Source organism: Dipodomys merriami, unplaced genomic scaffold (assembly GCF_024711535.1).
Source record: "Dipodomys merriami isolate MVZ:Mamm:240054 unplaced genomic scaffold, mDipMer1.0.p SCAF_64, whole genome shotgun sequence".
NCBI lineage: Eukaryota > Metazoa > Chordata > Mammalia > Rodentia > Heteromyidae > Dipodomys > Dipodomys merriami.
Genome location: NW_027206224.1, coordinates 3,708,198 through 3,723,786, shown reverse-complemented (window position 1 = coordinate 3,723,786; position 15,589 = coordinate 3,708,198). Strand labels below are relative to the sequence as shown.

The 15,589-nt window shown below is 51.6% G+C and overlaps 1 protein-coding gene across 5 annotated transcripts; it reads right to left on the bottom strand.

Annotated features, from left to right (window-relative positions):
* Window positions 1–4,227: 4,227 nt before the first annotated feature.
* On the bottom strand, window positions 4,228–13,606 carry LOC138815440 (cadherin-16-like). 5 transcript variants are annotated; one of them, XM_070004858.1, is made up of 18 exons: window positions 13,473–13,606; window positions 12,738–12,919; window positions 12,384–12,461; window positions 11,560–11,715; window positions 11,351–11,489; window positions 10,890–11,048; window positions 10,087–10,283; window positions 9,389–9,511; window positions 9,035–9,185; window positions 8,572–8,799; window positions 8,418–8,494; window positions 8,159–8,347; window positions 7,729–7,970; window positions 7,043–7,176; window positions 6,002–6,244; window positions 5,736–5,843; window positions 5,332–5,448; window positions 4,228–4,582 (listed from the first exon to the last, which is right to left on the bottom strand). In XM_070004858.1, the coding sequence occupies exons 2-18, from the start codon at window positions 12,888–12,890 to the stop codon at window positions 4,485–4,487; spliced, it is 2,592 nt and encodes an 863-aa protein (XP_069860959.1). In that variant the 5' UTR covers window positions 12,891–12,919; window positions 13,473–13,606; the 3' UTR covers window positions 4,228–4,484. The 5 variants fall into 5 exon arrangements, with proteins under 5 accessions (XP_069860959.1, XP_069860961.1, XP_069860958.1 ...); XM_070004860.1 differs by having other exon boundaries at window positions 12,738–12,902; XM_070004857.1 differs by having other exon boundaries at window positions 13,477–13,606.
* Between the last annotated feature and the right edge of the window lie 1,983 nt (window positions 13,607–15,589).

Sequence of the window (15,589 nt, the reverse complement as noted above, 5' to 3'; positions counted from 1 at the left end):
CATAGCGCCTATTTTGGGGGCAGAGGGTGCCGACGTGCCAATGGAAAATCCATAGGGAGGGAGTCTCCAGGGTGGGGGCCCATGCGCCTCTACCTCTGATTGTCCACATGTGTGCATACATGCACACACACATAAGTTGGACCCTTATACGTGTGCACACACCTTCCTGTCATCCCTAACACAACCTGGGAGAAGGAATGGGGAAACTGAGGCTCTGAGAAGACAGGTGACTTGCTTAAAGACCACATAGTGAGGAAATGGGTGGAACTGTGGCCAGAAGGGGCTTCTGTGGCTCCAGACCAAGCCAGTGCTGTTTCCTAGAGGCTGCCCCTTCAACTGAGGAAGCCAACGCATTGTCATCTGCAGTGACCCAAGCTCGGTGATGGAAACAATGGTGGTGTGTTCTGGGGTGGACTGGGAAGGAACCACGAGAGGCAGGTAGGAAGAAAGACGACTGGAATTCCCTCCCCCACCTCAGGCCAGTTTTAAAGGAGACTTTGCCTGGCTAAAGGAGAAGACATTTCTGCAAGAAACCCAGCCCATCCCTGTGGTCCCCTGTCGCCTACTCCCCAAGCCACTCAGTGCTTTGAGACTGGCAACCCCTGGCCAAGTTTCCACAGAATGTGTCAGATAAGGGGCCAGTGCTCATGACTCCCTCCCATCCCTCCACTATCTCCGATCCCCGCCGCCACCAGTAGGTAAGAATAGCAACAGCCCTGGCAAGGGGCATACACAGGCACACTGAAACCTGGACAAGTCTCTAGGTTCCTTTCCACTAGTGCCAGCTCTCCTCAGCTCCCCTGAACCCCATACCCTACCACACCTCAAAGTCCCTGGATCTGCTGTTTTAGTAGTAAGGACCTGGAGAATAACACCCTCTTGTCATGCCCTTCCCACAGGAACTGTAGAGCGACACAAAGTCCTTATGCACCCCTAAGCAGGGAAAGGTGGCACAGCAGTTTCCTAAAGCATGCAAGACAGTAGTGGAGGTTTCTCCTGGGCCAGGGTACCTCAATGTCCTGATAGCCGCAGCCCAGCCAGGCCACAGCTCAGAGCCACAGGCTGTGGTCAGTGGAATGTGAATATGGTAAAGGTCCCTGAGTCCCATATGCTATGGTCCCTGGGGTATGATCACGGGTTGGAGGGAATATGTTGTGGCTGCTTTCCCTGCACCAGTCTCCTTGTAACACTCCTGAGAGTGTGTGAGAGTGGCCACATCACTCAGAGAAGAGGCTGTTGTCATGGAACCCGTGGTGAGCGTCACCGTGACACCGGAAGCAGAGATGTTCTGGGAGCTTTGTCCCCACGTTCGTGAGTCACTGTGACACCTGGGTGTAATCAAAGTTCCTCCTCTCTCTCCCCCCCACCCCTACTGTCCCCATCATTAGTGGCCCTCTCAGAGCTTGACTCACTCTAGTGAGTCCATCCTAGTCTGTTCCTGCTCCCCCATCTCCCTCCAGCCTGCTTCCTGCTTCCCCCATCACCCACCTACCAAACAGTGCTCTATCCAAGAGCAGTAGGACATCTGAAGGTAAAAACAGGAAAAAAAAAAAAAAAAACTTCTGCCCTGATATGTAAGCTACAGTCCTGGGGCAGGGATAGGTAGGTGGAGGTGGGAGGGGGCAGGGCTGTCTTGGGAGGGGGGGGTAGTCCCAAGACTGTTTAGATCTTTGGGTGTGAGGGCCAGACTGACCTCTTTGCCTCTTGCTTCTCTCTACTATCGCTAGGGCTGGAAAACGTTTAAAAATATCTTCATGTTTACATTCTTTCCAAGGCTGCCTCCCAGTCCTCAGTGCTGGGTCCCTTTGATCTGGCTCTGTGCCTCTGGAAGGGGCCTGGGAGAGGGGGAGTAGGAGCCCCCTGCTGCGGCCATGTTCCTCCATCCAGCTCCAACCCAGTCAGAGTTCCAGGAGACCTCTGGAGCCCAGAGTATGCAGAGGAACCCAGGCCAATGTCTTGTCTTGGGCCGCCCAAAAAGGCCTGGATGGAGCTAACGCTGGAGCCCCTTCTCCATCCTTCCTCCCCAAACCCAGGGCCTTGTACTCTCTAGAATGTGTGTGAGTGTGGGGCTACATGCATTTGTGGTACCCCCACCTCACCTCAGAATTCATCAACTGGGGAAAGCCTGTGATGTACTTGGCACTGGGCTAAAAACACATTACAAGGATTATCTCATGTGGTTCTCCCATCAACTTATGAAGTGAGGCCTATTCTACCAACATGAAAACTGAGGCTCAGAAAGGTGAGGTTATATATGTGGAAACTCAGTAAGGCTGAGGCAGAGAATGGATAGCGCCCTTCCCTTGTCTACAGCAGGAGGCACACTTCATGAACATGAGTCCCTACAAGCACTCCCCAGTCCACCAATGTGTTTCTATCTGTGACCCAGGAGAAGCCATGCCCCTCTCTGAGCCTTACTTATCCCTTTAGGATGGGGCTGAAGATGACAAGAGAGGTTTCTGTCTTCAGATACTCAGGGAAACCGGGCAATGATAACAACTACAGAGTAGCCAGGAGCCTGGAAGCTCAGGAAGAAGTCCTCAAACTGAGACAAGGTGCCTCAACTTGCCCTGGATTCCCATCATCCCAACTTTCCCTCATTGATCCCCATCTATCTGTCTACTTACACTGCCAATTGTTCATCCATCCACTCATCTATGCACCTACCCATCCATCCAAACCAAGGACCCGGAGACAGGGAGATTCCAGCTTATGAACCAGAGAAGTTCCTGCCATCTCTTTACAATGCATCTTTCCACCATTAGTAGAAGGAACTGGCCAGGTGATCTGTAAGGCTCACTGGAGGATCTTCTGGGAACAGAGACCAGATGAAGGATCAGATGCTTCTAGAGAGGTTACATAGAACTTGGTTACATTGTTCTGCCTTGGGCTCTGGTTCCAAGTCTCCCAGAAACAGCTCTTCACCTCCCTGACCTTAGGGATTCTCTACTGGATAAAGGGGCCAATGATCCTCCCCATGTAGTTGATGGGAAGATTAGATGAGATTTTACCTCCAAGTGGCTTTGTACCCTGAAAGACTATCTGAGTAGATGTGAGCCAAGAGGATCAGGGGACAGATCTGGTGACAGTGGGCAGGGAAGCCCTACTTGGCCCAGACTAGTCAATGGAGCCTCTGGTGAGAGTTTCTGAGTGCAGTGTGACTGGGACCGACCTCGGAGAACATCTACAGGCTTCCTCTGGCCAGCCAGAATGCCTGATGCATCTCTTTTGGCTGGCTTTGGCCCTCTTCCCACAGAACTTGCCAGCTGTAGAGAGATTATCTCCTAAAAATAGGGTTGGGCCCCACCAAGGTTGTTTTTCTCTCTTCCCCGTGATTTACCATCATCAACTCGGGGTGCCTGGGACAGTCAGTCCCACCCTGGCTTCCTGGAGACCATTAGAAAGGAGATCAGCTTGTCTGGAGTAAGTCTAAGGGCAAGGGTTACAGGTCTGTTTGGATCCATGGTCAGGACAACTGGGCCATGGCTTAATCTTGGGCTAGGGTGAGCCATGCTCCACCCCAATGGTATCTATTCAAGCAACTCCCTTTTCTGCTACTCTGAAGATTCCCTGACATGGCCACCACCTGTGTGTGGACTCCAGAAGTGCCTGAGAACCTGCACAGGACAAAAGGACTCATCTCTGGCTTTGTTCTCCTGTGCCTGCCTTGCAGAGTGGGGGATCTCTGCTAACCTATGTATGCAGGAAGCTCATGCATAGGGACACAGGAACAAAGGACAGGGCTGGGAAGTGGCTCAGTGGTAGAGCGCTTGCCTTGCATGCCTGAGGTCCTGGGTTTGATTCCTCAGCACCACATAAGCAAAAAGAAAAAAGCCGGAAGTGGTACTGTGGCTCAAGTGGTAGAGCGCTAGCCTTGAGCTGAAGAGCTGAGGGACGGCGCCCAGGCCCAGAGTTCAGGCCCCACGACTGGACCCCCCCCCCCAAAAAAAAGAGTTCCAGGAACAAAGGACACAGACTCACAGGATTATGACCTCCCATAGCAAAATGATATCCTGGAAAGACAGGAATGACACCATCACAATTATCCATCCCAGCAGTGAGCTCTGGATACCCAAGGAAATAGCCTGTCTCGCTTTGTCCCCAAGAGCTCACCAAAAGTCCAAATGATGTCCCTAGGTCCTTCTTCTCAGGGATCCCAACTCTGCTCCTTAATCCCCAGAGCCAGAAGATGGAGGGGGCATGAACATTTGCACTCAAGCACAGCAATTCTCAGGGCCCTGCCCCGCTCATTCACTGAAGCTTTATTATTGGACAATGAGCTGCCATTCAGAGCACTCCTTTGGGAATCCCATAAAGTCATTCAGGCTCCTGGAACATACATAGTGACAGTACCTCCACCCCAGGAAGATAAGAGGGGTTTTTACTCTGTAGTGGTCCCCACTGGATTTTGGGCACGAGGACTTTTCCCAGTGGGTTCAGATGGAGCCAGAGGCCAAGCTCCCAGCTGAGTTTTCCTAGATTACTCAGGCGGCTGCCTTCAGGGGCATGCTGTCTGCTGGTTGATCCAGGTCCTTCTTCCTTGCCAAAGCCAGGTGGGTGAAGATGAGGATGAGGAAGAAGCCTGAGGGGTCCAAGTACATCAACACTCAGAAGGGGGCTGTGGAACTTCTCCATTTGTAGGGACAAAGTTTCCTAGACAGTGTATCCAAAGCTGAACGGAGTCTGAGGGCTGGGGAGTGACTCCTAGAACCTGAAGGACTCTGAGGACTTGGCCCAGTCAACCTTTACCAGACCCTGAACTCACTGAGGCTTCCCTAACTCACCCCAGCCTCCAACATCACCTTCTCTGTGGACAGCTAATGTCCAATGAGCTGTTCCCATAGACCTCTAGGAGAAAGGTACATGGCAGCATTGTGCTAGGACCAGCAAAGCAAATGAGGAAAATACTTAGGGGACTAAAAAATAAAGGAGACAGAAAGAGTGGCTTGGACTAAAGGAACAAGAGTGGAAAGATAAGAGATCTATCCTAGCCTGCGTAAACTTGCACAAGTCATTTAACCTCTCTTGAGCCATAGAGACCTCATTTGTAAAACAGGAAGACAACAGATCCATCTCACAGGCTGCAGTGGGGATTCCATGCGATAATGCACCTCATGTGCTAGGCCTAAGGCCTGACACTCTGGCCACGCAAAATAATGCAATGGTAAACACCATTCTTGATGAGGATGAGGATGACACCAAGAGAAAAGTGCAAAATAATAGTTAGGAGGTTACACTTGCAGACCTGGAGACACTATGGAAACAGGACATCCCTAACCATCCACAGGAACCATCCACTCTCCCCACCCACAGGAACCCAGCTTCCATTACCTATGGCTGCCAGCGTGCCTACGAGGACACCCACTGCTGTCAACTTCGTGGGCATGCCTTTCATGCGGCCCACCTTGCGCAGGCACTGTCCGTCCACATTGCAACGACACACAATCACTGGAGGAAGGCAGGGGAGGGGGGGAGAAGGTGAAAGGAGTGGGGGAGGGCTCCCAGTGGCTTGAAGCCCCCTGGCTAGCTAGATGGCACCTATCTATTTTTGTACACACGCATACATGAATGTACTCCTATGTATGTGGCAGCATGCACACAGATATAGGGGCCTGGCCACAAATGGACAAGTATGCACAGGTATAAACCAACTGTGTGAGCATCAGTGACCCCTACCCAGCCCCTTCCTTCTGCAACTTGATGGCTGCAAATGACATCCTTGGCTCCAGACTCACCTCGGACCGTGATCTGCCATGTTTGGGCATTGTGTTGAACAACCACTGGAACTACATGTTCACCTGGCTCCACCCAATGCAGGGCCAGGGTGAGGAAGGCATGGGAATCTATTGGATTGCAAGCAATGATTGAATCACTGTCCTGGAAATCAGCTGGGGGTTGCTCCTTCTAGATCCAGCCCCATCTTATTTCATTTCCAAGTGATCCCTCCCTTCCAACCCCGCTGCAACTTGGTCACAGCTCCCTCCCTTCCCTCACCAAATACCATTGAAAGGCTGAAGACGCCAATCTCGCTGCACGGTGGGGTTGGGACCCAGTGCAAAGCTGTAGGGGCCATGCCCACTGGACAGGTTGGAGTCCTCGCTGGGTGCACTGATGACCACGCCATAGTCCTGGCGAGGTGTGCAGAGATGTCGGGATGGCATGGGGGCCAGAGTCAGGGCCGGGACAGGAGGGGCCTTCAGGAAGTGGACCATGAGGCTGGCAGAGGTGCTCAGTTCTGGCTCATCTGTGTTGTTGGGGGCGGGGTGAGCCCTGGAATTCCTTAGCTGGCTCCTCCCACACAGCCCATAGGTCACACCCTGCTGTCATCAGCCACCCTTCCTCCAATCCATCCCTCACTTCATCCCATCATCTCCACGTCAGTATCTTCCTCACAACGGACTTTACCTCTTCACTGTTTAAGCAGCTGCCAGACTCACCTCCATCTTTCTGGATGCCAAACCTGCCCTCAGAGCCATCCCTGATATTAAACCAGAGCCCAGAAACATGGCAATGCCCTGACCATGGAGGGGTACTCCTCTTGACCCATGACCAGGAACCTTTTGACACCCTCCCAACAATACCCTCCCAGAACCAGTCCATCCTAACCAAACAACATTCACAATTCTTCCTACCTGGCCTTAGCATGCCCTTTGGCTCATCTCCTAGCATGTCTGCCTTAGATACAGCTTCTGGTCATCCTTCCTCCCCTGGCCCACACCCACTCTCTTAGCTTGTTTCTGAAGCTGACACCCTAAGACATCTTTTAGGGGCTAAGGAGCAGGATTAGAGGATTTCAAGGTAGACCAGGAGAGTGATGAGAGAAAGGAAGCAGAAGCCAGGCCTCTCACTTTGTAGTAAATCCATTCTCAGGAAGGCAGAACGCTCCAGCTTCCCATCCTTCTCTCCTACTAGAGGCTGAAGGATTGTCTGTAAGGGCCCAGGGGGTGGGGAGATTCAGGTCTGCCTATCTGTCTGAGTTTTGCATAGGGAGCGACTTCCAAATGTAGTTCCTCCAAGAGGTCCCACTGATTCCTGGCCATACCTGGGTCCTGAGCCTCCACAAGCACTGTGTATGTGTCTCCAGGTCGGGCACCCTTCAGAGACTGGGCTGTGTGTACCTCCCCGGAAGCCTCATGGACACAGAGCCAGCCCTCTGAGTCATTGACCAGGGAAAACCTGAGGACCAGAGAAAGGGATGGGAATGAGGTGGCACTGAGATTACATAGGGGATCTTGCTCAGAAATCCCAGGATCGTGTGACCTGCTCCAGTTCCATGATCTCTAAGGGGCAGCTGGGGTGCCCAGCCTCTCTCCACAGCTTTGAGGCTTGTTGGAGTGGGAGGCTGGAGTGAAGATACTGTGGGTGGTAGAGGAACTATCAGAGACTAGGTATTGCTTCACTTGTTCCCTTGCCAAGGGGCTTGGATAGGGCCCCAGCTTGGGGACAGCCTTGTCTCCCTGCTGCAATCTGAGTGGGAGATAGAGGAGGACATGGGCCTCCTTCCAGATGGAGAGATAATCTGAGTTCTCATAGGGTCTAAATGCCCTCCTCCTGATTCACCCCCGTGCTCCCAACCCTCCATGCCCCAGGAGACACAATCTTGGCCTTATCAATAACTTGAGAGATAGTTCAAATAATAGATAACATGAGCCTCCTCTGAGGCCTGGGATTCAACCCTGAGAAGCAGAAGAGATCTAGCCCAGGTAAGAGTTCAGGCTTTTGGCTCACCTGAGAGGTCTGCTCCTGGGGTATGAGGGCTGGATGGTCAGCAGGAGGGAACCTGCTGGGGTGCTGACTGGGACACTAGCCTCATAGCTCTCCTGATCCAACTTGAGGGGAGGGATCACTCTTTTCACCAGCACAGTCACAGTGGCCGTGGATGCAGGTCCTGGGCCAGGGCCCACCAGTTCTTCCACATTCCGTACCACCACCACCACCTCATGATGAGGAGCTGTCTCATAGCTGAGGTTCTGAAACCAGTAAGTTCTGGGTCACTGTGCAGGCTGTGGTGTGTGTGTGTGTGTGTGTGTGTGTGTGTGTGTGTGTGTGTGTGTGTGTGTGTGTGTGTGTGTGTGTGTGTGTGTGCGCGCGCACTTGTGCGAGTGCATGTGCATGGGGGTACATACACATATCCCTTTCCCACCATCCAGATTCTTACCTTGCGGAGTCTGAGTTGGACATGATTAGAGTCTGGCTCTCCATCCAATCCGAAGATCCCCTCTGTGTCTCCCGCCTCAATGGCAAAGTCCATGAGGCGGAAGGCAGGCTCAAGATCAGCATCAGTGGCCGTGAGTGTGGCCACCAGAGTCCCAGGCTCCATATCCTCAGGGAGGCTCACAGGCCCAATCTGGAGAGATAGTGACAGCCAGTGAGACCCTCCAGCACCCTTCCCAAGTTATCCCTTTGCTTCCACATACCTGGGAAGTGGTGAACTCAGGAGCGTGGTCATTGATGTCCATGACTAAGACTTCAACTTCACATGTGCTGCTGAGGCCTAAAGCATGGGAGGTCTTGTGTGAGACCCAATAAGAACAGAGAGTCAGGAGCCCAGGTCACCATCAAGATACTTACCACCCTCTGCGCCTGCCAGGTCAATGGCCAGCACTTGGAGCCGAACGTTCTGTCCAGCTTGGAGAGGGATAGTGCCCAGTGTGATACTTCCTGAGGTGGGATCCAGCTGAAAGGTTCTCTCTTCAGTCCCTTCCTCAGGCTCAGGTTTCAGCAGCCGATATACAACATGGGAGTTGGGAGAGTCAGGGGCATCTGCATCCTCTGCTGACAGCTTAGTCACTTCAGTACCTACAAACCAGCACCCACTTGGGTGGAACCATGGCTCAGCCTACAGGTCTTGCCCTGCCTACTTTTCTTTTTGTACAAAACTGAACTTGAACTTGTGTGTACATATGTGTGTGAGTTGGAGAAGAACTTAGAGATAGGGACCTAAAGTTAGACCTCCATATGGCCAAGAGATGCAAAATGAGATGGTTTGTAGGGACTCCATCCTTCCCTCAGCCTGACAATTCCTATAGCCCACCTGGGGGGCTGAGTTCAGGGATGCTGATTGAAGGAGCATGCGGGGAGCAAACAGGTGCATTGTCGTTTTCATCCATTACCACCACACGTAACTCCAGGGGTTCTGCGTAGTCCTCACCATGGGAATTCTGAGCTCGCACCTGGAGCAGGTACTGTAATGGGCAGTGAGGGGAGGGGCTTCAGGTCAGGACCAAGGGCAGCTCCTGGAGCTTCTAGATGGTTAGCTCCAGCTCTTCTAGGCTCTCTTCCACTGCCTCAGCATCTGGGAGGGAGGTCACACTCACAAAAGCCAACCAAAGAATGACTAAGCATCCTCCAGCCTCCCCCCCCCCCCCCCGCATCCCTCTCATCTCACCTCAGCTTGGGCCTCCCGGTCTAGCTCCTTGGTCACATGGATCTTCCCCTCTGCATCCACATTGAAAGGCCCAGGAGGCTGGCTGTCCAGGTGATAGTGCACATTTCCTCCACTCCAGTGTACCTAGGAGGCAGACATAGAGTGAAAGCACTTGGGGTTAAGGGGCAGAAATGATCTATGCCCACCCTTAAACCCAACTGATTTACAAACAAGAAGCCTGGACTCTAACTATGGAATTGCTGCCCTCCAAGTCCCTGGAGTCCGGGTAGGCTCTTTATATTTAGGATACTTGTGGTGACAACTTTATAGCAGTTTTGTCCTGATCCAAACCTGAGTCCTGACACAGTGCCTGAATGACCAGGTTGTTTTTATTTTCTGCCCTCTCAGGCTGAAACTGACCCTCGGGCATTCCTAGAGTAGGCCTGAGACATTCCTGGCCTGGGTGACAATCCCCGTGGCAGCAAGAAGTGGCAGCTGTTTTCCTGAGGAAGCGAAAGCCTTGGGCAAGTACTAGAGATAAGAATACAGAGCCACACCTGCCAGAGGATGGCATGTGAGGGACTATGGGAAGTAGTGGAAAGGGTGATAGAAAGAGGAGAGGGAATCAAGTTAGGTCCCAGACTCTCCCCGCAAGTGTCCATGAGACTCAGGCACAGCTGTCTCCCAGCTGCTTTAGCTGCTGATAGCCACTAACTCACCTGAGCAATGTGATGTGGGTATGGGACTTTGAGGTTCTCTGACAGGTGAATAGGCTCTAGGGGTGCCCAGGTGTTCTCCAGTATGAAGATCTCTACAGTTGCTGTAGCCTGGTGGCCTGAGGCCTGATCACCCATGTCCTTGGCCTGCACTAAGAGCTGGTAAGGCCCTTTCAGGGCATGCTCTAGGCTGGAGCTTCCTAAAAGAGGTAGAATGATCAGCTGATACCACATATGAAGCCACATATAAGGCAGGTGTTCTTGAGATTCTAGGTCAAGGGATGATAGGGTCATAAGCATCCAACCAAAACTTGAAAGCTTGCAATATCATTTCTATAGCTACCCACAAAGTACATGTTGGTGAACTGGGGTGGGGGTAGATGGATCATCAGAATAGGAAGATGAGTAGATGATTGCTTGGATGGATTAATAGTGTTAATGATAAGGATGGATGGGGGTTTGGGATTAGTTGGGTGAAAGGATGCTAGGTGGATTGAGATATAATCCACTTGTTTTTCTATCAGCCTATGCCTTTGGTTTGAACTCCCACATGCAGGTCCCTTCTGCCATCAGTACTGAGGTATCCCAACGATAGCTCCTCTGGCCATTCTATGATATCTCCAGAGAGTGGAGCTGAGGCACTTCATCCACCCCATTTCCTAACTCTCCAGGCATGGCCTCTACTTACAATTCTGTTTCCTCTTCCGTCATCTCAGCTCCAGCCCATCCATTCCTTATAGCTCAGAGCCACCTCCGACCCATCTCCACTGCTCCCTGCCTGTCCCTCCATTCCAGCTTAGGCTCACCCTCAGGGCTGAGTGCCAGAGCTCCCAACTGAGGCTCCAGTAGGAATAAGTCTGGTGAAGGTTGGGCCGGGGTCTGGCTCAGGATATGGAATCGAAGATCTGAGTTGGCAGTGCCTGGTTCATCCCCATCAGTAGCCTCAAGGAAGAAGAAGGGGACACCTGGTGTACGGTAGGGAAGTAAACTGTAACGGAGGGCAGGATAGGGAGTCTTCCATGCCCACCCTTCTCCTTCTGGCCCTTCCTTCCCTATCCATCATCATGCCAGTTTCTGGGGGTGAGCCACAGCTTTTCTTCCCACTTCTCAGATGAACAAGTTAAAACCAAGAGTAGATGGTACCCTCAGTAGAATGTGAGTGTATAGGATGGGTTAGAGCTGGGGAGGGACAGCTTCAACTCTGTGGTCCTGTCCCCCATTAGTGGCCACCTGACATTGCTGCAAGTTGGTTGCCCTTGTCTCTTACCAGGTCTGGTGCCCTGGCTCAGCTGAGCTCTGTAGACAGTCTGGGAGAATTGGGGCACCTGGTCATTCTCATCCTTCACATGCACAGTTATAGACTGTGGGCCCCACAAGATACGTCCATCATCACTCTCCAGGGTGGCCTGGCATGAAAGAGCAGTCAGTGCCCAGCCCTGCCTTGATGACTGTCCCCTCTATCTCATCTGGCCATACCTGTAGCTGGTACTCTGCCTTTTCCTCTCGGTCTAGGGCTCTGGTTGCCAGCAGGAAGCCAGAATCTGGATCCACAGCAAAGGGGACTTCAGCTGCCACATCTGAGCTCTCTGACAGCACAACGTGGCTTCCAGCCTCCTTGAGGGGCACTGGTAGCTGGGTGAGAGCAGAGGCAAAAGGAGTAGGGACCAAGCTTAGATATGTCTCTTATCTAACAACCCCATTTTATATGTGGGGAAAGTGAGCCTCAGAAGGGGGTTGGCACTTGCCTGAGGCTCAACAATCAATGGGAGGAAAAGCCTGAGTTTCTGCTTTACCCAACGTGTGTGTGTGTGTGTGTGTGTGTGTGTGTGTGTACTGAACTTAGGACCCACAAGCTGTTCCTTAGCATTTTTGCCCCAGTCTAGCCATATCTCCACTTCTGACTTTTTGCTGGTTAATCGGAGATAAGAATCTCACAGACTTTCCCACCTAGGCTGACTTCAAACCACAATCCTTAGATCTCAGCCTCCTGAGTAGCTAGAATTACAGGCATGAACCATAGGCACTCTGATTTTTTAATACTGGATCTCTCTGTGTAGCCTAGGCTAGCTTTTACTTGCTGACTCAGCATCGTAATTACAAATGTGTATCACATACCCAGCACCAATATTTCATTCTGAAATTCTCTAGGACTAAAGTCATGTTATTCATGTTATAACACATATTCTCTGGGAAGCAGGATCCAAAAGAAAGCCAAAGTAAGAAAGAAGATGGGAGCTGGAGGTAAGAGGTGGACTTGAAAGAGTGGGACTTGGGGATTACTCACTCAGCTCTAGGCTCACCTTGACCAAGTACAAAGGGAAACTTCCACCATAGTTTTCAGGGACTTCCACATGCAGCTCTGCAGCTTGGGCCTCAGCCTGTGGGAGAATTCTACCTTGTCCCAGGCTCTGTCTTTCTGCTGGGACCTGGTAGGAAAGGAAATTTCTCCCCCTTCCCTAGGCCGGGTCACACCTCAGTCCATCTACCCTCTGGCCTTTGACCTCCTGCAGATAGCAGGCCTTCAGTCCTAGTTCTGAATCTCTACCTCTACACTATTTCCATGGTCAATATCGTTGGTCCAGGTAAAATTGGAGACAAAGGTGCCAACCACCCCTACTACCAGGACCTGAAGTAGGAGGAAGAGCCCAGCTTACCTGGGAACTGGAGAGGCAAAGCAGCCACAGCCAAGCCAGGGCCATAATCAGGACGGGCCTGAGGGATATGGAAGTGAAGACCCAGCCCAGATGGATGGGAAGAGGGGTTCCATCCCATAAACACAGCCAGAGGGATCTCCTGTAGATCTGCATCCTCTTCCTCCCCTAAGGGCGGAAGCTCTCTGTTTCAGGCAGAAAATGGTTCAGCTTCTCAGCCAGACTCAGCAAGGTCCCCGGGTCCAGTCACACAGACTCTTAGCTCTTGACCCTACAAAGTCTTTTTAGGAGTCCCACCTCCAAAACCTCGTCTCCTTCTTGCAGTAACCTCCCTAGCCTATAAATCCCAAAGCGATCATTCCCAAAAGCTCCTCGACATCACAAATATTGGAAACGTGGAGAGACCGTTTCTTGCAGTGGCATGTTGTAGGCAAGTCCTGAAGGGCAGGGCCTGGCCAAGGTCACAGAGGACTTAAGTACCAGAGGTTTCCTCCTGGAACACAAGACTCCTGACTCAGGCTTGCAGATTGTCCTACTCCCAACTGCAACTTTCAAGACAGAGTGTCTGCCCTGGTCTTGGCATTTTCCAACTCCTAGCACACAGCCGAGCACGCAGAGTATTGGCAACCACTCCACGATGGATCCCTGGGAATTATTCTCACACAAAAAGAGGGCAGTGTCCCCTTACCCCCCACCCTGTCCTCACCCTAGTCCACCCATGCCCTCTCAGCCCCTCACCTACTGGTGCCAAAGGCGACTCTCTTGGTCCAGCTGCCAGGAAAGAGGGCTCCTTCTCCAGGGAGCTCGGGCAGGTTGGGCTGGGTGGGGCAGAGCAAGGTGGACACTTGAGCAGGTAGGCGGTCTAGGCACACTTGGTCAGGAGTGGAAAACGCCACTAGGCCCACAGCAGCCGGCCTGGCTCCGCCCAATCCCCCCCTCCCACTTCCCCACCAAGTTACTCATTGACAGTGAAAAGCTAGGACTGCTCAATGTCCGTGACTGCCAGCTCCAGGAGGTGGGCAGACCATTGGCCTGGCACTCCCTCGACATGACACAGTCCAGTGGGCACTCCTTGGCCCCCTGGGCTTGAACACTACTTCTTTTTCTGTGACTTCAGACTTGGTTTCATTTCTCCCCTGTAGGCCCAGGACTACAGTTGCACCTTGTACATGCTGTTCCTGGTACCTGGAATGCTCTTCCACTGTCCATCAGTGAGGTACCTACTCATGCTTCAGTGCTCAGCTCAAAAAGATACTATGCTCATAGACTGGATTGGAGGCCCCTCTGGTAATGCTCCCATCTCTCACCTTGTGCTGCCTCTACTCATGCACGGAGGACACAAGCTTGTCTTCCATTCATTAGGCTCAGGGTTCCAGCCATGACCTGGTCCTTGCCCTGCTCCAGCAGCACCCAACTGGTTCATAGAGAACTAAGACAAGGACTTCAGATTTCACCTTAATGGCACGTGAGAAATGTGAGTATTAGGGCTTAAGACCATCCACCAGTGGGACCAAGGGGTGTAGGAGATAGAGTCTGCTGTCCTCTGAGCTCCCCTGAACTTTCCCATGTCCTCACATTGGCTTCTGTCACATAGACAGGGCTGGGACAATAGACTTCCCCATGCCTCCGAGTAGGAAAGAGATTGAGTCACCTCAATCCTGACCTTTGAAGGAGGTATAGGGCCAACCAGGGTCTTTGCTTCATTCACCAAGGGCTGCCAAGCAGACCCAGGAGGAACTTTGGGGTACGGGAATACCAGACAAGGAGAAAAACTAGAAAGATCCCAGTCTCCTGTTCCTTGTTCCTGGAGATTTCTGGGGTCTCCATCAAAGCCTTCTCATGGTGTTTCTGGTTAGCGTCTCAGGTTAAAAGTTGGGCAGGAACTCCTTAGTTGCTCTTACTTGGTCAGAATCTGGGCATCTGCCTGGGGGTCACTTGGGCATCCAGCGTGAGTCTAGACTGTGTGAAAATACTGAAGGAGGTCTCACATTACTGAGTCTATTACATCCATGGCATTGCTCTAAGTACATAATTCATTATTCTACTCACTCCATTCCAAAGGGAGCACTGTCCCCAAGTCATACAAAGGGGCACAGAAAGCCTAAGAGATTTGGCAATAAGTAGCAGAGCCAGGAGGGCTTAGGTTCTTCTTCAGACCAGTGAACCCTTACCTGCTCTGAGAAGAGCAGACTTCCACATGCCTCAAAGTATGCTGGAGGGAATGGAGGAAGCAACAGAAGTTCTGAGTAATTAATATTGCTCTGGAGAAATGTGGGGGAATCTTAGAGACCCTCTACCCACATACGGAGGAACTGTTCCTTAAACTTTTTTTTTTGCCTTGAACAAGTTGCAATCAAGATTCTAGCCAAGCCTCAAGGAACTGTGGAATGAATAAATGGAACGCATCAAGAAATCTATGGACTCTTATCTTCTCAAAAGCGGTCCCTTACCTTGCCCCAGGCTGCCTTCAGGCTTTGGAGATGAGAGGATCTAAAACCATGTGCAGTGGTCCTCTTTATCTTTGAGGGATACCAAGACTCCCCACTGGATGGGTACCTGAAACCACAGATAGTAGCGAACTATATATGTTGTGTGTGTGTGTGTGTGTGTGTGTGTGTGTGTGTGTGTGTGTGTGTGTGTGTGTGCATACATACCTGTAAACTTTTACCTTTTCACTTAAAGGAGGCACTTTTCTGCTTCTCTTTGTCATAGTTGAATTGCCAACATCACTACTCTTGTGCTTTAGTGGGAGCATCATTAACGAAAATAAATGACTAGCACTATGATATTAAGACAGCTGATCTGATCACAGAGATGGCTTCTTGGTGACAAACAGGTGGGTAGCATAGGCAGCA